This window comes from Eurypyga helias, unplaced genomic scaffold, assembly GCF_000690775.1.
Source record: "Eurypyga helias isolate BGI_N326 unplaced genomic scaffold, ASM69077v1 scaffold15107, whole genome shotgun sequence".
NCBI lineage: Eukaryota > Metazoa > Chordata > Aves > Eurypygiformes > Eurypygidae > Eurypyga > Eurypyga helias.
This window is the reverse complement of record NW_010261210.1, coordinates 1-22122: the sequence shown is the minus strand read 5'-3', so window position 1 is coordinate 22122 and position 22122 is coordinate 1. Positions and strand designations below refer to the sequence as shown.

The 22122-nt window shown below is 39.0% G+C and overlaps 1 protein-coding gene across 2 annotated transcripts; it reads right to left on the bottom strand.

The window, feature by feature from the left end:
* Positions 1–1950: 1950 nt before the first annotated feature.
* On the bottom strand, positions 1951–20574 carry KRIT1 (KRIT1, ankyrin repeat containing). 2 transcript variants are annotated; one of them, XM_010155296.1, is made up of 16 exons: positions 20460–20574; positions 19882–20041; positions 18440–18532; positions 17402–17531; positions 15087–15330; positions 14696–14811; positions 14113–14256; positions 12928–13084; positions 12541–12648; positions 10747–10903; positions 8214–8365; positions 7442–7608; positions 5282–5369; positions 3380–3586; positions 2960–3076; positions 1951–2275 (listed from the first exon to the last, which is right to left on the bottom strand). In XM_010155296.1, the coding sequence occupies exons 1-16, from the start codon at positions 20559–20561 to the stop codon at positions 2207–2209; spliced, it is 2211 nt and encodes a 736-aa protein (XP_010153598.1). In that variant the 5' UTR covers positions 20562–20574; the 3' UTR covers positions 1951–2206. The 2 variants fall into 2 exon arrangements, with proteins under 2 accessions (XP_010153598.1, XP_010153599.1); XM_010155297.1 differs by lacking the exon at positions 14113–14256 and having other exon boundaries at positions 1983–2275; positions 20460–20561.
* Positions 20575–22122: the final 1548 nt, after the last annotated feature.

Sequence of the window (22122 nt, the reverse complement as noted above, 5' to 3'; positions counted from 1 at the left end):
GACATGTAAGGTGTTTGTTACTTCCTAGAAAAGCAGGAGACCCTCGGGCTGATGCCTGAAGCCTTACCTATAGGTGGACGCGCTGTGTAGGGCTTTCCCAGTTACCGCGGTTCTCCAGGGGTCAGCTGCCGAGGGGCTTCCCAGCTGACCTGTGAACCCGGATGGGTTTGAGGTGGTACTTGGTGACGTGCCTCTTCTTAATCACTGTCTAGCTTTACAGTACTGAACTGGTGCATCGCTGTTCTGCTTGTCTTTCCTTTCTAACTGGTGCGTTGCTCTTCTGCTTTTCTTTTGGGTTGTTACTACGATATATATATAGTAAAGCATATTAATCTTCATAAATTAAACCAGAGTCTGTGCTTTTACCTGGAATCCCGCCATTCAGCAGCACACCAAGGCACTTCTGCTTTATTTGTGGTTACCGGGGCATCCTCCCCAGGGCCCTCTCCGGTGATCTCCATGCTTTGCAAAGAGGAGCCTCTCACAAAACACTGCTCTCTGTAAATAACACCTGCTTTTTAGCACATTTAACTGCACTTTCATGCTGGATGCAGTAACAAAAACAACAAACATGGCTTGTTGCAAGCATAGGTAGTAATAAATAAGGATTTATTACTTAAGACATGTTCATACTATTGTTAAAAATGCAACTGACACGCATTTAAATGTTTTTCCTCCCGTTTTCTAACAAAGTCCTACGTAGAGAAGTGTATTTCTGATACCAGTGCCAAGTGACAGCGAGGATGCACTATGAAGGACCCAACTGCAGCATCATCTATCTTAAATAACATATAGCAATGCATGAATATTCACTGTTATTTATGCCAGTGAAGTTTAAGTGGAAAAGGACAGCTTGCTGAGAAGATTGCAAAATACAGGAGCCTCCTATTGACTTTTTTTAACTGCTTACTATAACTTCTTAAACTGCACTTGGTAGTAGTAAGGTACGAGTAAGGTTACTACACAACAGCCCAGTTCTGAACATTCATGTTAACTTTTATTTGAAAACTTAGAGGCAAGTGCAATTTTTTATTATTTTTTTAACTATTTTTTTTTTTTACAAAATATTGCACACTGGTTTAGCATGCAGTTTACACGGAAGAAATAGTCAAGTGCACTTAAAACCCTGAAATACAACCCAGAAATTTCAAAGATTCATGTGATTTTAATATACAAGGATATGTTTCAGACCTTCCGCTCGGGACCCAGGTGGTAGAGACCCAACCCCAAACTCTGCAAAGAGCTGGTGTAATGCTTCCAAAAAGTATCCGAGCTTCTTGCATTATGAACCTTCATTCCTGCATCCTGCACTGCCCGCAGCCTCCAGAAACTGAAGTAATGCGTAGGAAAATTAGTTGAACAGAACTAACTTAGTACCTCCTATAGGGGTTTTTGTTCCTGCAGATGTGTTGCCATCCAGGGTACAATTTTTTAACTTTCTGGAGTCCTCTGAGTAAGATTCATCTGTAAATCTGCATCTCCCTCTCCTCCACATGCACATTTTATATTGCACAGCAAAAGTAAAAATCCATGTTTTTTTAAACAAGCACGCTAAACATTTCATATGGCTTGTGAATGATTTAAAGTGTTTCCCTTTTGACATCCTCGTGCAGTATTTTAGAATAAATAGGAATACAAAGTATGAGAAAGTTGAGTAAAAAATGAAGCCAGCTTAACATTTGTCAGAAGCCAAATAAAAAACAAGAGCTTATCAAAAGTAGCTGCTCAAAGGCCTAACTGGTCTTTTACGCGTACGTTATCAGCAGTATCTTAAAAATAAAGCATGCCTACAAAATCCTGTAACATCTACAACCTCCCTGGTGTTCCACAGAACGACACGAGGGTAAGTCGGTAGCTGAGACGTGCTCAGAGGCACTGGTAGTCCCACAGTCCTCTGGAAACAAAAGCATGACTTTACTCATGCTCGTCCAACCCAGTAACCCACCTGTGTTTCAGTAGCTTCATTGGTTCAGCTCAAGCCCTACAACAGCTTCTATACGAAACACAAAAATATTTATAAAAATAATAGATATGTTGTATAGTTTTCTTAAAAAAATAAACCATGCAACTTCTGTACAAAGTTAAAAAACTGTACAAACTGACTTTCCTACTGTGTAAAATCAATGTACACGAAGTCTTCCGTTATGGCGAGAAATAAGTCGGTTTTTGCTTAGCTGTAAGAGGGTTTTAACTGTTGTTCATTTCATCATTCATTCCTGTCACTTGGCATTAACTGGCCATTTAATTTCATCAGCAGTTTTATGACGAGACCTGCCTGTATAAAGGTGTACAGTTAAATTCTGTCAGCATTTCAGAACTATGACACAATTAAGTGTACAACAAATGCAAGGAGATAAAAGCACTAAGTTAGAGGTTGCACCATTTTAGAAGTAAGGAAAATAAAACCTAGATTTCTTTTCTTTCTCTTTCAAAACACTCAATCACTTCCCCTGTAACCACGTGCTGGTTTTGGCTGGAATAATATAGAAGAATCACAAGTAACTTCTGTCAAAGCAGTTGCTGGTAGCAGCTGTGAAGTCGCTTTATAATGCTGCCTTTCCAGTCCTGCAGTCTTACCTAGTCTCAAACTCCACTAGTTTCGATAGCAAAGTTACCAGCTCGAACTCTGCGATTCCCATCCTATTTGGAATCATCCTCAGGAGTCTGAGGGGTTGGGCACATGCAAGAGACAGTTTCAATTGGGGGGGGAGGAGGGGAAGTTTACCCTAATGATTACAGATGCTCTTTATGTATTTTGAACCATAAAGGCTTCACATGCTAGGAAAACACACATCCTGAAGTATTTGAAAGAAAGTTTTAAGATCATTTTTTGGGGACTTGGCTTGGGCTTCTTTTATACTGCCCAAGGGTGGTCAATCTTTGGGGACAAGAGGCATATATCCAGGTTAGGGGAAAAAAAGGTAGTTGAACATAAAGGATGGAAAATGACAATGCTCACCTGCTTGGTATGCACAATAAAGCTCATTTTGTTCTCCAGGCTGTGGATTTGAAAACAGGTATCTCCGTCTCCCAACTGCCACATAAAGCAGCCATACTTGAGGCTGAGGAGTAAAGCCTACAATGGAACGTAGCAAAACTGTCACTCAGAAAACACTCCCCATACTAACAAACTGCACGTTCCCTAGTTTACCTGGGACTCTGACTTGGAACAGCATATTCCACAACCCAGTTGTAGCTTACAAAGTAGTCAAGTGTAAAAACACCAGGGTTTATTGTGGCATCTTAGAAAGATCTTAAAAACCTTGGAAATCTTCACAGCCAAGTTTAACCAGCAGTCGGATGCGAAATGACTACTAGCCCCAAGAGTAAGAGAATGGAATTAAGCTTAATTAACCATCAGCAGTACACTTCAGCTGACCTTTGTTTCCATGTTGAGGAGGTGCAGCCCTTTTACGTTCACTCCAACATACACTTTGATGACCTTATGGCTACTTGAGCTCGCTTTGGTGAATATCTGTCCTGTGAAAAAAGCTGCTCCGTAAGTAGGGATTTCCCAGCAATTCTGCAAGAACATGCGCTGAAGGTGATGCATCTCTTTACTTACACCTTCACTGGTGCTGAGATTCTAGAAATGAAGGAACGACAGCAATCAACAAGTCTCCCCAAATAGGTTATTTGAAGAAAAAATACTATTTAGTGAAATTCCCACCAAACCAGCATTCCCAGAGTGCTTTCCCAGCAACTTCCTGCATCTAAATTAAACCCTAGAGCCACAGAAAGGCTCAAATGCCAACAGAGACTGAGGCAGAAGCAGATGCGTGTGTGAACTTCAGAAATGTGAACCGCAGACACCCTGCAGGGCCCCACAGTTTTCCCTCTCCCAGAAGCACATCAGGCTCCTCAGGGACAAGCGGCTGCGCCCCCCTCTGACACGAACTGATCCAGAATCCTTACAACGACTAAGCACTCTCTCCTTTAAGGGGTGCAGCCCAGTGAAGCATGGCAAGATGTACCTCCCCCCTCAAAGCATGATTTTTTCTCTTTTCTAAGCCAAAGAGAGGTGCAGTTTTCTTTAGCGGAGCCCTCATTCGGAACAAGCCAGGCTTCTGCTTCTTCCTCCACAGCGGAGTGAAACGGTCACGACAAAAGGTCACTCGGCGCTCCCACCTCAACACCAGAGTGATGGAAAGTACCGTAACAAGCACTTGCCTGGGCCACACATGAGATGGGAAGGCACAGGCACGAGAGAGAACACGAGTCTTCCACCCGTGAGGGGGCCATGACTGCGGGGTGTGGTGGAGGGACCAACACCCTGCATTACAGCTCATCTAAATTTACACAGTCACGTTTGAAATGTAAAACACATATCTTGGGAACAAAGGACCAAAATAATGGCCTAAGGGCCTAAGTCAAGAAAGCTGTGCTCGTTCTTCCATATTATCCGATACACAAAAGAGCAGAGACTAGTCTGCTATGCCCTCTGCTGTAGCGTAGGCTTAGAAAGACCACCATCACCCCCCCTCCACCTGCACTGCAAAGAACAGGAGCGATCTGGTTTCTGGCAGAAAAGGTACAGGCACCAAGAGAAAGTTTATGATCATCTCATCTCAAAAGGGGAGCAAGGCCTGGTAACATTCCCTGGGTGCCTCTACAGCGTTTCCTGTCAGCTACCTCTAGTGATGCACGTTAGCCAGTACAGTTTGCTGACAGCCCTCACTTTCCCCACTGGTTTTTTTTTGTGTTTTTTTTTTTGTTTGTTTGTTTGTTTTTTTAATAAAAGTTCACAAATTTAACCTTCAGGTGCTCTGGCCCCGTTTGGGATCCATAGCCCTGCAGTCAGATGTCTTTTACACACAGTCCAAGGCCACATTTAGGTATTTTGCCCAATTAACTGCTCCAGTGAAAGCAGCTTGCGTGTGCACACACATGGGCATCAGCAGCACCATCAGATCCCAGCACACGAGTAACTGTGGCAAAAAGGACTTTGTGGATCTGTTGCTACAAGCAGATGTGGGAATTTCAGTCAGATCATACTTTTTTACATGTCTAATGTAAAAACATTTACATTTTCATGCCTGAATGAGCAGCATGCCAGTACACAGTTAACACTGGAGATGAACAGATGACAATTATATTTACTTCTAACAAATCAATCAATTTTAACTGTACAGGAAAAGCAGCATTCCAACAACCCATCCTGAAAATTCAGAACATACGCATTTCTAGCTTTAAGTACCAGTATTTTTGTTCATTAGCTGACAAACAAGCAGTCAAAAATTGTTTAAGACAAGATTTTCTACAATTTAATTACTTATCTCACCTTGTATTCATGAAGTATCCTGTTTGTCCAATGAGGAGCTTTGCTTTTTAGTTTAGTGATTGGTACTATAGATTTAAGATTTTCTTCACTAAGAGAAAAAGAAAGCAGAAAAAAGTTTTTTTTCACCAAATAAAGTAACTAGAAAGAACAATGTCTGCCAGTTTCTATCTTGAAGTCACCTATTGAGCTAGACAGTCAGCTCCTAACCTAGCTTGCCTCACCAGGTTACAAACATTCCTGCAACACCAGGTAAGGCTTCCTAACATAAAGTGTAATTCTCAGTCAATGGAGATCCAGCTCTGTGCTGTACGCCCCGTGTCACGCACCGCAGACACGGCAGGGGGAGAAACTGCCAGCAGAACACATGACTCTTGCTTGATTACTGACCAGTTTGGTGAATTCCAGTTCGGAAGCCAAAATAATATACAGTCATTTATACCAGAGTACTACCTACTCAGTAAAGATGACAGCTTATAGGTGCTCTTCTTGTCACTGTTGTGTTAGCACCACCAAGGACTTGGCCCATTGATTTGCACACGAAGGTTAGATACTACATGATACAAAAATGGAGCTATTTATATAAAGTCCCTTGAAAAACCCCACGACCAAACAACAAACAGTAAGAGGAAGCCTCTGCTAGTTTGCTTTTATGCACAATTAATCTAGGTTGCATCACTAGGTTTTTGAGACTATGTGGTCACATTTACACTAACTGCACATATGATCTACCGATCAAAAACCCCGCACAGCACAATGCGCCCAGATCTCTAAGGTCAAGGATACCCTCATACAAACAACAGCCTGGATAGAATTCTTAAATGACTACTGTTTGGATAAACATTTGTGTCTACTACAAAAAGGTTCAGAATGTAAATCTCTTCATCTATCAGAAGAAGAACAGAGATACTTTCCAACATCATCTGCATACAGGTGGAAAGCATGCCCAAATGACCACAAGGCTCTCCTATCTGGCCCAAACCATCTTTCCAAGTAGCCCTGCCTACAAACAATTCCAGTGAGCAGGACCAACTCTCAGCCATATTGCTCGTCTGCCCAGTGAGGAAAGGAACACCACCCTGCAGCTGCTGGGATTCACGAGGGGTAGTTTTGCATTAAACCCAGTTGCATTTAATGGCACAGTCCTGCAGGCGTGGGCAGCCCCACCCAAAACCAATTCTTCCCATGCTCCATCTTCCAACTGTGCGAGTGCAGGACAAGATGGGTCATCAGCTGAACCTACTGAACAGCCCACCCAGAAGTTTCCCAGCCAGCGAGCTCATTCACGTAGCTTACGCTGTACGGTGCAGTCTCTACGCCTAACAGAAGGCAGAGAACGGAACAAACAAGGGCCGTCAGTAGAGCCAGCCCTTTCCGAGGCAGCCCACACTTACACCAGTAACTGCAGCAGAAAACGCACCCTGATTTACTGATGGTGGAGAATACAACCAAATAAAAGCAAGCCAAGACAGCTCGGTCGATGCTGTGAATGAGAGATGAGAGAGATAGTAGCATTCCAGAATAGCAGAGATGCCGTTCCATGAATGAACGGAGGTGGAGAGGGTAGGGGGTGGAGGTGCACAGTAGAAAACTGGAATCCTGATGTGCTCAGATAGTGCTGTAGAAATGCATGTGGGAGGAAGGAGTCCTACCCCAGAACAGCTCAGCTACTGTTGTGCTGGCAGGCAGAGGGAAGGGGAGGGAAAGGCACCATCTGGCAGAGCCCGACTGGTGCAATGTTTCTGACCAATTTCGTATAGCAGCTCACATACAAATGAGAGAACAGAAATATCTCTCTGCATAGGCTGTCCTCTTCAAAAAGGGAGGAAAGTCACAGAAGTTGGTCTAACTGGACACAGCAAAAGGTTTCTTCAGTACTGCCCAAAGTCTCAGTCCTGTCAAAACCCTTCACTCACATGAATACTGTTAACCCAGAACCGCCATCCCTCTACCTGGGACTGCAATAATTATGATTAATATATTTTTCAGACCCCATGTCCAGCTCCTATTAATGCTACAAGGGTTATGTAACTATTCTGAAGAAGAGCTGAGTGAGAAAAAAAATAAATATAGCATACCTAAAAGTTGAGAGTTCCATAGTAAGTGCTGTCTGAACATACTTAATCTAAACCCTAATTTTAAGTCTTAAACACACATACTTACTTTAGAAAGCCCTGTTTATGTTTCTTGCTCTCATAATTTCCATAGACTATTTGTAGAAGCAGACTTGCCAGTGTGATCAGCTTGGCATCAGGTGATGTATAGAAACCTTTCAGTAAATTATATTTGGCTTCATCAAAAAGGATAAGAATAGCCAATGGATCCTCAATCTGTTAAAAAGATTTAAATAATATGATTTCTTTGTAAAATGAACTCAGAAACTATAAATACAATTTCTCACCAATTCAGAAACAGAAGACAAAGTTGTGATCCTGCCTGAAGTGTACATTTCAGCAGTGCCTTGTAATAGAAAAAGATGACATATTTGCATCTAACACACTTACAAATGAAAGGTGAGCAGCATACTATGCCCAATCTAAAGGTTCACAGAAATACTGACTTCTGTGGGGGTTTTTTTCTCCCATGAATCCATTTTGAGAACTATGTTTGAATCATCCCATTGAAAGCGACCAATTAAATATCTGAAAAATGACAGCACAAGGAAGAGAAAAGATCGGGCAGGTTGGTTTTAGCTGTATGACAGGCAGATGGAGACTGAGGCACACAGACTTCGGATAAAACACACAGTTGGGAAGGGGTGTGTGTGGAAGAACGAGGGAAGAGCCTGAAGATCCAAACTACTACACAAAAGGAGAGGCAAGGTCTCGTTTAAGTAAGTTTGGGAACTGCTACAGTCCGTAAACACACAGAGTGTTGATAGTCAAAGTTTTCTGACTCTGACCAGGATTTCATGCTAACGCTTCCAAGTGCAGACCTTTTTTTCTATTTCCAGTGGAAGTCTCACATCTCTTCTCAGGAAAAGCTGTGAAGTTTCCCTGTGAGGATCCAAGTTTGTCAGTTCAGTGAATATTTCAGGCCAATCTCGAATATGCTGCAAAGGCTTGTGGTATGGCTTTAGTTGAAGGCCTGAAAAAGAACAGGTTTTGTTAATAAATAAACAGAATAACCCAGCACACAAATACACATATATATGTTTGAATGCTGCACCAAAACTAGGAGTATCTAAAACTGAGGACTCATTAATAAACATTTTTCCCTACGTTTTCCAAACTGCAATACATGAAAGTTTTTGAAAATATGGATTTGTTGACAAAACTCTCAGCATGAATTCATTAAATGCACCAGTGATGAACCTTTATTATTTTCAGGCTCTCAAGAGTGAAGTTGTATTTAAAAATTTAATGGAATACCAAGCCAGACCTTAAAAACACAGTAATAAAGCATTAGAGACTGTTGTCTCCATTACTATGGAGAAGCACAAAGTTCAATAACATTATTTTTGACAAAAAATACTGATAGAGCTTATCTTATAAAAGTATTTGCCATTTTTTTTATTATATATATATATAAACCATGAACTCTTCAGAACATTCCTTTTTTTTTTTTTTTAAATCTGTAAAACATCTTGATTCTTAACAGGCTACAGTCATTCAAACATTTCCTGTTCACCTGTGTCTATGGGAGCTGAGAAATCAACTACAGTCCTACTGTGTACCATGTGTCCACACCTTCAGTTCTTCTCATTCATGAACCCTGCCTGCCCTTGTAATTACTGCTGGGCTGTTTTCTAGTAGTGAGGAACCGGAATGCTTTATCTGCCTCATCCTCACTGCTCTGGCCTTTACACCGTGACATTTCACATTATATGAAAAACCTCAAAGGACATGTTATAGTGCAACATCTTTTCACTGAGAATAATCTGTTCGCCCAACTTACCCTCCTTACATTCAAACACAGAAAAACATTACCTGTCCTACAAATAAGAAAACTATGGCCTTTATGGCCGTACACAAACTGCAAGAAATACATTTTATAATGAAACTTGTCCATTGGTTGTTTGAGGCTGCAAATCAGAAACTGACTCATTTTCAAGCTTAGGCTAAATATCTAAAGAATTACTTGTTTTTAAACAAACAATACGTCAGTGAGCTCCTCCCCTCAAACGCAAGGGTAATAGTTCAATGATTTGAGTAAAACATGACACACGTATTTAGAAAAAGCACAAGAACCAAATCTGCAACACTCAAACTCTTCCTTTCCTTCCAGACATTAACATCTGGCTTTAACCGAGGGTTACAGTAGTCATGTGGCATACAAGTAAAAAGGCAGATGGCATGACACTGGGAGAAAACGGTTAAAAAAGAAGGAAGAAAAGATTTCCTGCAATATTTATAGATTTAAAAATTAAAAAAAAACAAAACCAAAAACCACCAAGGCCACTAGAGTGGGAGACTGACAACAGTAAATAAAATTTTCAACGCAAGGCTTCTGGGTTGACGGCACTGTCACCACAGTTTCCTACCAGACCTGACTCGTGCTTTGTAAATCCAGTATAATGTGTCCCACAGCTATCCTGTTGCAGCAGCACTGATTGTGTTCTGTCAGAAAACACGGTGGTCACAATCACTGGCTCTTTTGTGGTTCTGTTTCCTTTGATCTGTATCTCAAACTACCACCGCAATATACTTTTTATTTAAATCAGAAGTACCAAAGCATACAGCAAAGGTAATAATGACATTTGGCATCAGAATTCCCTCCCACTAAACATATCTGAAAACTTGTTTATCAAAAATCATCTTGGTGCAAAGCACATGAAAATTCGTATGATTAAAGGGCTTAATGAAACTATAATTAAACCACCTTTACCTTAATTAGTAGTTTTAAATAGATTAAACATCAGTAAAACCAACTACATGCATCCAATTTCAGATTCTCTGGGAACAACAATACCACTAAATTCAGGGTAAGGTGACAGTAACAATTATGACAGCCGAGGTGCCCTACAACAGAAAAGCAATCTGGACTAGCCTCACCTTCCTGGATGAAATACATTCCAGATGCCACAGTGATACAGGGTCAGACCTGGGGGAGGGGGGTACCCAAAATGACGGCTAAAATGGAGAGGCTCTCTATAGCTCTGAAAGCACAGCTTGGAGACATCAGGCTGTAAAGGTTGGGAGGCGATCTACTGGGAGAAAGCTTAAGTAGAGAAAAATTGGTTTCAACTCCTATGCAAAAGATATGAATAATGAGACCCAGAGGGATACATACAAAATAACTCCTGAAGGATGGCTTTTAAAAGTTGACAGGGAGAGGTTAATACAGAACTGTCTGAGAGCAAGTTTCCTATTTTCCTAAGAAAATATATTTTTTTCCACAAGGCAAGCAGAAATAAACGGTGATTTAGATGATCTTTAAGGTCCCTTCCAACCCAAACCGTTCTATGATTCTATAAAAACACAGGCCGTGATAAACTCTCAAGTATAAGGATCTTCCTTGTTACTTACTGAGGTTCTCAGAACAGATCCAGATAGTGAAGTACTGCTGAGTTTCTTGAGACAAACGCATCCCCTCCATTATCTGCTGTACAGTAGTGTTGTTCCCATGTTTCAACTCAACAGAGCGATATGACCCATCCATACGATAAATTCGTGCCTTTTCATACTACATAAAAATTTAAACAAACAAAGAACTTGTTAAAACCCTTTCTGCTGGTGCTTCTGAAGATGAAAGCAATTTTACAGTAATTCAGCAACACCCATACTGTTGAGAAAAAGAACACTGCACAACCCTGGCATATTTACTGTTTAACAAAACTGTTTGTTTCATGTCCTGTGCAAGTTCTTACACTGTCCTTTTTTCCACAGTGGCTCCAAGACAGACCTTACAGATATTTTGAGGACTTCCCTTCTGTTGAACTCAAAGGCAAGCAGGCATATAAATGTTCCCTGTGGGATCTGGTCTCAACTGCCTACACATACCCTGAAACGTCCACCTCATGATTACTGGCAGGTTATGAATTATTCCTCTCCTTAGTCTATACTAAAAAGACTTATTATTGAGGGAGCAGTACCACCCTTTACACAGAACCCAATACAATCTAAGATCTTTTAGCACTTCTATAACATTACTACCAATAAACCATTTTCCCCTTCAGAAATCCTACAGCTTTCACTGAATTGCACGTGCGCCCTGGCTTATGCCTCCTGAAAGACGTATTTAAACATAAATCAGGTGCTTAAAGCATATAAACACAAGTCATAAATCAATGAAACTTCTTGTTTTCCTCTCTCTAAAAGGTTAAACGTTTCACTGCTTGAATAAAAAAGTTGCAGGAATTTGTTACTTCCCTACTTCAGAACTACATAGTCATCAAGAACTGAGTTCCTAAAAATCTCTGGAAAAAAAGATGAATGCCTTGGAAAATGACAACTGAAAATGAGGTTGGAATGGAAAAAATCAATCTATTTTTGCTGCAGTAGTCAGTGTGGCTCCTACTGTAGTGTTTTCTATCTTTTTTTAAACTTTATTTTAATGTATTAATTTAATAGCAACTGACAATGTAATATTACCTATTATGTTGTGAAATCTCCTTAACATGTGTGCATTAGTCATTTAGAGTCATCAGACACACATCTGCCATTTGATCAACTACATAATCCCTAAAATAAAGGAAGTCAATTCCTTCATGAATTATTTTGGAAGATTCATCCATTTATAGCAAAATCAAGATAATTTCGAACATCTCGAAAACCTGACAGGTTTAGTGCCACCTACCTGCAGAGATAAAAGTCCCATCTGAAGTCAAAGAAAAGAAAGAAATGGTGTTATATCATTTAGCTGATTTTAAAACTACTTCAGGACGACAGGAATTGCATTGGAAATTTTGGTTATAATCCTGGCTATATCTCCACTGACTGCCAAAGAAGCCTACAGTGAGTAACTGATGTAGAGTCTGTTCTGTAGAAGCCTACATTTAGCCAGCTGAATGCTCCTGTTTATCAACATATGACAATGCATAAAGAAAGCTGCTGGTTGGATGACCAAAAGAAAACATAAAATCAGTAGCTGATGTGATGCTCCTACAAATAAACCAAAACATCACCTTTAAAGTCTTGCATGTATTTCTTAAACAATAGACAGAAACATTTAAAGAGACAAAATGTTAGTTTGTCAATATTTACACTAGCAATTTCAGTACACTGCACATTTCCAGTAACAGCTAAAAGTGAGCCTAGCTCTTCTACACATTTGTGTAAATTAAACATAAACTTTAAACTATTTAGAAAATAAACTCATACCGGTTTATTTACGGCTTCCTTCAGCAGTTTTGCAGTTTCTTCCCACTCATTTTGTTTGTTCTCTTCACAGACATTCAGTGGAGATCTTCCCTGTTGATCAGTAATGTGCTACAAACAAACAGAAACACTGATAACATGGTTTTCACTGGAGATAGATAAACATTAACACATTTTTTGAGATAATTAAAATCCTTGATCCTAGGGTTCAAACACTTAATTGATATACAATGGGAGAAACAGAGGCAATGAAAAACATTTAACCTTTTCTTTGTATCTATCAACAGGATCGTTGTGTTTACACATCGTGATCTGGACACAAAACGTTTCACATACACAAGCCAGAAGCTGTAGCTAAAACTGCAATTTCTATACACAATCAGAACTTACTCTGTCAATTTCTGGATGATTTAGTAGAATTTGTACTATTTCAGCATGCCCACCTCCAGCAGCAAAATGAAGAGGAGAGCTAAGTTGGCCATTCAAAAGATTCGGATTGCATTTCCCTTTCTCCAACAGCATTCGTGTGGCTTCAACTTTTCCATACCTGCAGACAGGTTTAATGCAGACACAGCAAATGTAAAATCAAATCTTTTTTCAGATAGTCCTAAATACGGAAAACTATATTTCCATGCTCAAGAACTTTTAGCTTTGAAATCACACTGAAGACAATGGAACATTAACGTTTGCAGAAAGCAGCGTCCATTCTGCACGCCTTTGGTAACCACTGGTCTAGTAACCATTTATTGGGATCATTACGGACACACCGAACCTTGCTTTACACTAGCTAAGCTTAGGTAGTTGTAGCAATTCAGTCATGGCAAAGCAGAGTTCAGCCTTCCCTGATAAAAACCAACCAACCAACCAGAAAAACCCCAACCAACTGTGGATTAACTGGTAAATCCTGTGTATACTGTTTATGCAAACTTTCTGACAAACATCAAAATCACAAAAGTTTGGGTGGGTTTTTTTGTTTTATAACCAAGTTTGATTTTCGTGTTACTCATACCATCAAACGCTACTATAAATACAGAAGACTTGCATAAAGATAAAACAAAAGCATTTTTACAACTGAGGAAAGCTCTCAAGCACTTAGAGATTAAATCATCACAGAGTTACAGTCAGACAAGTTGAGCTCTGTATATCACCTAGTCCAGCCTCCCACTCAAATCTTGACCACCACCAAAACGTGCTCAGCTCAGCTGTTGCTGTGCTGTAAAACTGCTCACAGCCTTTAACCAACAAAGACTGTAAAAGTTACTGCACTAAACCAGACCCAGTGTCAACAGGAATTAGACACTTCAGGACAGACACAAGGCAATGGGTAAGCCTTTGATGGTACAATTTCCACACCTGGTCTCCACTGAAACCACTGAGAATGACATTATCTCAAAACCTGAAGCAATCCTTCTCTTCAGAAGATTAACATATATTAGAGTCAAAGTGGAACAAGTCTAGAGTAGTTTTGATTTCTCATTTTTGAGTCTGCATGATAAATTACATCAATAATTAGCGCTGAAGAATCATGATAGCAAGAATGCATTTGACTGGCAAAACTGTATTCACGGGACTCACCAGCATGCATAATGGATAGGTGCCCAGTGGTCACTATCTAACTGATTAACAGAAAACTTTTTATCCAGAAGGTGGCTTAGTAAATCAGAGTCGCCTTCGCAAGCACTGCGGTGAAGAGGGAAATCATCTACCCACTGGTGTTCCCTATGAATGAAAAGTGGAAGCAGGAGGAAAACACATTTCAGAAATATTTCAATAGTTGAAAACATCCACTTTTTAAAAAATTGCTAACTCAGCACTAACTGTAGATCTACATGAAGAATAAAAACGACGCTCATGCAGCGCAAATGTGCCAGTATTCATACAACTAGTATTTTAGTCATGCCGTAGTCAAGCCACAGCTGTATTCATTATGCTAAAGAAATGCTTCCCTAATGTTTATAATTTAAACCTTTCTTGATCCATCCTTTAATTGCCGTGTTTCAGTACTTAAGAGACTTCAAAAAGATTTTTTTAAAAATATACATTTATACAGTAAAGCCCTAAAGTAGTAAGAATCTCATTCTGACCTAATGTGCCAAGTACTACTGTAACATAACAAAACAAAACTCTCTGTAAATGAAAAAGGAATGTAACATAATACTTGTCCTCTGTGACGCTGCTCATGCTACGCTGCCACTTTTCTCTTTTAGGAATCTGAATCTTTGAATAGTCTGGAGCTCCAAGGCCGAAGTATGGATTTATTACCACTTTGTCAACCTGTGAAGACATAATTTAAACACAACTGTAAAAACACCTTACCGAGATTTGGCTAAACAATCCTCCATCCCGGCCGTGTGTTCTCTTGAAACTAAAGTTATGACAGCAACATGTTACAATTAAAGAGAATGATGTTCAAATGTCAGAACTTGAAAAAACTGTTTAGCAGTAATCTCATTAAACATAAAGCACACACTATTAGCAAATACACAAATCAATCGCAAAATGAAAACATATGTGTGTTTCACAAATACAAATGAAAACATAGTTCTTACCCTATTGGTATACTGAAGGTCAGATCCAAACAAAGGATTATATATACACATATCTGCTTTCTCCAAGGCCAGCATCTTACTCTTTATTTCGAGAGCAGTGTAACCCATGTGTAACGAGCTCTCTGTTTGACCAGGTTCTATGGCATAGGCAGGGTTTATTACATTTGTTTTAATTCTCTCAAGAGCAGATGGTCTGAATAGGGCTGGGATAGAGTGAGACTGGGTGTGCCGTTCATCCAACCACCTGCAGGAGAGAATCGGCAAGTAATTCCCCTTCAGGCAGAAATTGACTATTTTGGCCATGGCTGGCCATTCTTCAGTTTGATTAAGGGTTGCCTGTATGATAATCACACATTTTAATTATAATGTGCACAACCAATTTTACAGCACTAAATCCCCAAGCATGCCATTTTGTAACCAGATAGAGTCAAGCACATGTATTTGCTCAAACACATTTCCTGTGGATGCAAACTCTCAAAGGAAATAAGCTAAGGTAAGAGTAAAATTGTAGCCAGAACACTTGAACCACACCAACAATTCACCGTTTCATTTACTTTCAGTTTATCAGTATTACTATACACGACATACAAATTTTGAAACTTAAAGCAGTTTGTTTAAGTGTGAGTTGATGTTTCAGTATCTGTGCTGACTGAAGCCTTCCAACTCGTGTTGCATTAGGGAGAGGTGGGAAAAGATAAAAAATCAGAAGGTCATTTGACAGTTTCCAAGCTGCTGTCTCTTTCACACAGGCTACTACCTGCCTTTTCACAAATCTGTGCTGTAGGTTATTCTAAGTGCACTCCTACTGACAGTATAGAAGGGCTTTAGAGCCCTCTTACTCTAAGCTAGAAGGGAAAGTCAGCACTCTACACCTGCTGCATTTCTGTCCTGCCACATATGCAATAGAACACTGGGATCAGAACAAGTTACCTTCATTTTTGGACAAATATATTTTCACTGAATTGCTAAGTTATTTTAGCGTTATGCTGAACGGGGTACATTTTAACCAAGGCTCTAAAGCTAGGTTTGTATCTAGGTTTCTGCACATGCTTTCTCACGAACTTGAGATAAACATGTACTTCGCTGGAATGCAATGAATTCTTGGACTGTGGAAGAGAAAGCTTAGAAAGAGACATCCACTGACAGACCACTTGGATATTATCCGTCCCAGAACCATATGTAAGAATGGCAGAGCGTGGCCTGCAGTTCAATGCGTATGTTTGGGCCTGGATTTTTAAGTCTCAGATCCAAGCTATCACGTGCTGCATAAGCCATATTCCCTTCACTTACTCAGGGTCCTGCCAGGAAGGAGGACTGTAAAATTGCAGTTACGGTGCTACAAAAGCCCTCCTGCTTCTCTGAGATGTTTTTCAGGTATTTTCTCTGAACAGCTGGTAGATAATTAGTTATGGTAGCTTGAATGTTTAAGAAGTGTTGTTTCAGATTATGTACATAAAAAATAATGACTATGAACTATATTCTATTATACTTCCAAGGCCTCTCTCACAACGGGAATGCTTGTAACATATTTTGATCAAAGCTTAGAGTCTTAAGGCATTCATTATGCAGCAAATAAATAAAACTGGCACAATACTATACATGGAAACACTACAACTCTACTATAAACTGTAAAAACCCTAAACACAGAATCTTTTTAGGTAATAGCCTGTAAATTAGAATTTTTCATGTCAGCCAATAGTTTCACCTAACTTTATTAATGCAAATTAAGTTCATCCATAAGTATGTCTGTTATTTCTTTGTTAAGGTTTCATAAAAGAAGACCAAAAAAATGCTCACGTATTCAATTTTCAAATGACTATAAATCTGGTGAAACAACTAATCACCTTTCTGAAAGTTAATTCCCAACTGCAAATAAAGTCATATGACTGAGGAAGATGCATTACCTTTCTAAAGGGAGTTTTAACTTAAATGCAAATCTTAATGGTATCCAATTAATGGTATATTTTTACTACACGGGCAAATAACTCCTAAAGATGGAACTGAATTCTCTTGCTTAAAGAAGATTAACCATTAGTATTTCTCATGATTTTACAAAACATTCACTGTGAGCAAGAACTTTCAAAAAGCCACTTGATTTAGATATGCACATAATTCTTCAGTTTGCAAACAGATTTTTAAAAAGACTTAAAAAAATTTGTTGTCAAGGTTTCACTTTCTGAACAACATGCAGAAAATAACATAATACAATGATTTCCTTCTTAATCACAACAATGGTATAAAACCCATGTGCTACACCTACAAATTATCTTGTTTAACTGCTATTTTAATGCATTTTTACTGGAGGCATTTCTTACTTATCCAAGGCAATTAACATTCTTGCAGTAAGCGTAGCAAAATGGGTGCTGGATTCACTGCAGACTCTCATGATGTCTTGTAAACAGTAGAACACGGGGCATCCAGGACTGTATGCATATTTTGTATTATCTAAAAAGGAAACACACTCTGCAGTCACATCAGTAAGAAGAATAATCTCATTTGCACTTCTGCATCTTTTGTAGTTGCACATTCCTAACTAATGGACAGTATAACTTTTCACTAGAGTAATTTTTTTTCCCAATGATAATTGGGAAAAATCATAGATAATTGATAGAAATATGATCCTCACATAACATTTCACAACTCAACAGGGTCACCTTAAGAACCTTAAAGCGTTGAGTTACTATTCCATGAGTGTGATCAGCTTCATCTGAGGAACTGATATTAAATGTATACTGTTGCCAGAAAAAAAGCATAGGACTTAGGACTAGAAGTAGTATTTATTGCTATCGGTAATGCCACAATGGTATTTATTTGATAGTTTTTATCCTTAAGGCCTCTCTGAAAGGCAAAAATTAAGGAATTTCCCCAAAAGCACACAGACGTTTACTTCCGGCTTTCTTTAAAAATACTTTCCTGACAAACAGTTTACTTTGCCTTCTAAAGACTTTACTCACCATTCCTTAGTCAAACAAAACTGCTTTCAGACTTCGTCTCTGAGTAAACAACACTGAACTAAATAGCGTGCCTTACACTTGCATTCAGTAAATTCTATACCAGTTAATGCATATGTTTTGAAATATAATCAAATTAACAAATAGAGCTTAAAACAGAAGTGTGCTATCATTACAGAAATAGATTAAAATAGATTATATTAATAGGTTAAACCCAAGTTTTTTCCTTAAGTAACTTTTTCAAGTTATAAAGTATTCCAAGAAAGGTTTTCACCAGAATGTGACTTTTGATGTTTAAATACAGAAAAAAGCTATCTAGCATATTCATAAGAATCTTTAATAAACCCTCCACTGAACTTCTGATAAAATGGGTGCAACTTCAGAAATCATGCTCAGCATTACCTTTCACAACAGTTGGAACAATGTAAAGTGATGCCTCCTGGCCAGTCTTCTCTCCATCAAGAGGAAACTTCTTCAATAACACTACACGCTTTCCTAGCACAGTATTAAAAAGCAAACAAATAAACAACAAAATAGTTAATGAACTAACAAAACAAAACAATAAACTAGAGTTGGCTATCTGAAAGTTTACCAGACCCAATCTGCCTAATTTCTAGGAGGAAAAACATGATTATTATGAGCTATAATCTAAAGCAAGATAAGAAAATCTAAATACACATGAAAAAATAAAGAACATAAATATATGTATACCCATTAACATGAAAAATGACATGACTGTATCCCTTTTTGCATAAGCAACTTTTCTATATCCCTAATTTTTTGTAGCATTCACACCCAAAACCACCTATCTTTAAGTTGAGCAAGATTCTTTTTGAAATGGGAAAGCACCTGCATGCTACATGCCACCTTAGGGTGAATGCTTTATTCATGTAGTGGTAGGACAGTATTTTCCATGTTATCCTCCCTTCAAGAATTTAGCATTTTGTTTGCTTTTCTGACCTCACTTGGGTATTTTAGCAGTGGCCACAATAAGCTGTGCATATTAATGCAAAGGGCCCTCTGAGTCAATTTAAAACTCTCTAAACTGTGTAAGAAACAGTTTTTGCTAAACACTCCTTGCTGTATATTAATGCTATTATGTTATTTCATGTTTGCTGCTCAACTCGTTTTGTTAAATCCATACAACTCCAGTTACTGCCACCTGCAACATTTCTTTCCTGCTCTACACCGTCAGCACTGCATTGCCTTGTCTGCACTGCCAACCTTCCCAGCATAACCTCACTTACCGAGCAGAGCTGAGGCGCACAGCAAAGTGCTTTAGTCAGTACAGTTTATCCTAATCTGGAAACGAAATATGCTGGCTAAAACAATTTTTGTCAGCACAAGTGTGAGGTGGTTGGCTACACCAGCTACGCAACAGCAATGAAAATGTAGTAACCAAATTATATCTGTGACACAGCTGTTCCAGAAATATTTGCATGTCTACTGAACAACACTGGATTTAGAACACATTATAAGCGATCGATTCGCTAGTTCAAGTCAAATTTTAGTTGAAATTAAGAATAAAAAAGCCACGTCAATCTGGTTTACCAGAAGTTCAGCTATAAATCTCAATTTGAGGTAAAGAAGTAGTGCAGACAGGCAAACTTTCATGTAATAAAAATCTTTTAGTGGGCATTTTATAGAGTTGGAAGGTAAAGAGAAACAAATGTAAGTTGAATGTTTTAGCTGCATAATTGGCTTGGGGTATTTTGATGAACCTTGAAACATACCTTTCTGTCATAAGCTGATTTCATGCTTTTGCACAACCTTTCCACACCCATTTAATTTTTAAAATATTTTTATAGAGCTATCAACAATAAATCAGATTAAAATGTTTTTACCTTTAATACCCTGATTGGATGGTGAAATTGGTTTGGTGGCTTCTAGTACATAATCCAGGATGCTCTGGGTTATCTCCGTGCCTCCCTGCAGTTTAGTTTCCAACAAAACTTTCTTCCTTTTTTTCTTTTGGCCTTCAATGGGAACTTCAAGCAACAATATCTTTCAAGCAATAATGAAACCAAAAGTGTTTAAGCACAACTGAAACAAACACAAAACTTTTTTTTTTTTAAACTGTATCACTGTAAAAGCAGTAACAAAATTCAGGAAGTATTGAAGGTGGAGGAGCAGGATGGCAAAGTCAGAATGACCTCCATAAAGTAAAGTTAAAAAGACAAGGCTGCACCGGTGTATTGAGCGGCCCACAAGGCAAAAGGCCCTGAAATTACATGAAAAACACAAAGACATTACAAAATCGTAAAGTGTTCAAATACCATAAGGATGGGGCAATGCACAGTAGGAATATGACACACATAGACATTACTTAAGCAATCTTATTGTCAGGGTTTTTTTCTGTTATATTTACTGTAACTTACTATTTTTAAAATTTTTACTAAATAAAAAAATTAAATAGCTTTACTTCATAGGATTTGGCTCGATATTCCCGAGAATTCAGACTAGCAGTATTTTTTGGACGAATCACAGCAACATAAGCATCTCCAATGTTTTCTGGGTTTCCCATCTCTTCTTATTTTATCACTGGAAACAATGAATAAACAGGAAGGTTCAGTTGAATAAAAGAAAAAAAATCCATCAGCACATTAAACTTTGGGATGCAGTAATTATATCCACTGATTATTTGCATTATTCATTTATTGTTCTTTAGCTGGAAAAATACCAATGGCTGATATAATTCTGCTTCCTTTTCAAGAAATGGGAAAATCCTACATCACATAGACTTAATACAAATTTAATCTTGTTCTCTAACCTACTTTAAAAATAAAGGATTTTTTTTCAACCTTGTAACTATCTTCACCATTTTGCAAGCCAGGCAAAAGGCCCAAGACTTTCAGGACTCTGAAAAATGCATTAAATTGAAAAATAAAACCATTCTGAAGTGACAAGCACTGTAATTTATAAAATGTGCTATGGCAAAGCACCTCATTTCTATGAGTTCCACAGGGATTTCAAGAAAACACCTGATGTTCCTCCTCCCCAGGAAGTAGAACACAGTCGTGCCTACAGCCCAAGTAACAATGCTGATAAAAATAAACTATAATAAGGATTAATTTAGTTAGTTTTACTTCAGTGGGTCAAACTGGTGCACAATTCATTCAAACACATTGTGAAACAAATACGTCTTCAGGTTTTGCAAAAAGCAGACAGAGGTTTTTAGGTTTAAGATAAAACTTTGCTTACCCTTCTGTTTAACACAAAGTGATAATTCCTATAATCATAAAAATTTCTGAAAATGATAGGGAAAACCTCCTAAGGCTAAATCACTTCACATATCAGATTTGAGAAAGAAGGTCGTGTCCGACCCTTAGTGCCTTCCAGCTGACAATTTTTTTCATCTCCAAGTGAACGCCCTTTCATTCCATATCATCAGTAAAGAACATGCTTTTTGCAGATTAATCCCTCCACAGAGGTTTTTAACGTTACTGTTTCTAGCTTCTTCACCTCTTCTAGGAGAGACAGAGGTCTTCAGATTCCTATGCCCTTAGTCCAGTATTTTTGCTGGGATCAGACAACCTGAAAACACATTAAAAAAACCCAACGTAAATAAAAGCATGCACATCTTCACCTCCAGTTAAGATAAATACATTAGTTAGATGATTTAATGGTGGTGGTACTCAGCAATATCTGAATAGAAGCATCCATTGATGTGCATTACAGTAGCATTTAGAAACATTAAATAAGCACGTGTTGACTTGTGGGAGCTCATACTTTGGGATGTTAGGAGTTTTGAAAAGAGCAAGAAACGACCCTCCCTTACGGGCAGCTGGAAAAGGCATGCTCGCTGCGTTTCCTTACCCGTGCCGGGATACACCGGGTTTGGGGCAGAGGCTTGTGCGGAGGGAACCGGCAGAGGCCAGGCTGGGCCACCTGGGTGGCAGGTGACGGGGCAGGTGACTAAGCCGCGGGTGAGCTCCCTGTGCCAGCGCTCGGCGCTACAGCCGGAGCGGGGTGAGGATGTCTGGGAAACAGCCCCGGGGGCTGCGATAGGGCACCCGAAAGCAAAAACAGGGGATGAAAGAGAGTGGGGTTGCTAGGACGTGACAATAAAGAGGACCAGCCTCTGA

Excerpts from the sequence above, each read along its gene's own strand:
- KRIT1 (XM_010155296.1), bottom strand. The coding sequence starts at position 20,561 with ATGGGAAACCCAGAAAACATTGGAGATGCTTATGTTGCTGTGATTCGT. Across the intron at positions 13,085-14,112 it reads CCTATCCATTATGCATGCTG|GTATGGAAAAGTTGAAGCCA; the intron begins GTGAGTCCCGTG and ends ACCTGTCTGCAG. Across the intron at positions 5,370-7,441 it reads CATAAACAGGGCTTTCTAAA|TGAAGAAAATCTTAAATCTA; the intron begins GTAAGTATGTGT and ends TTTTTCTCTTAG.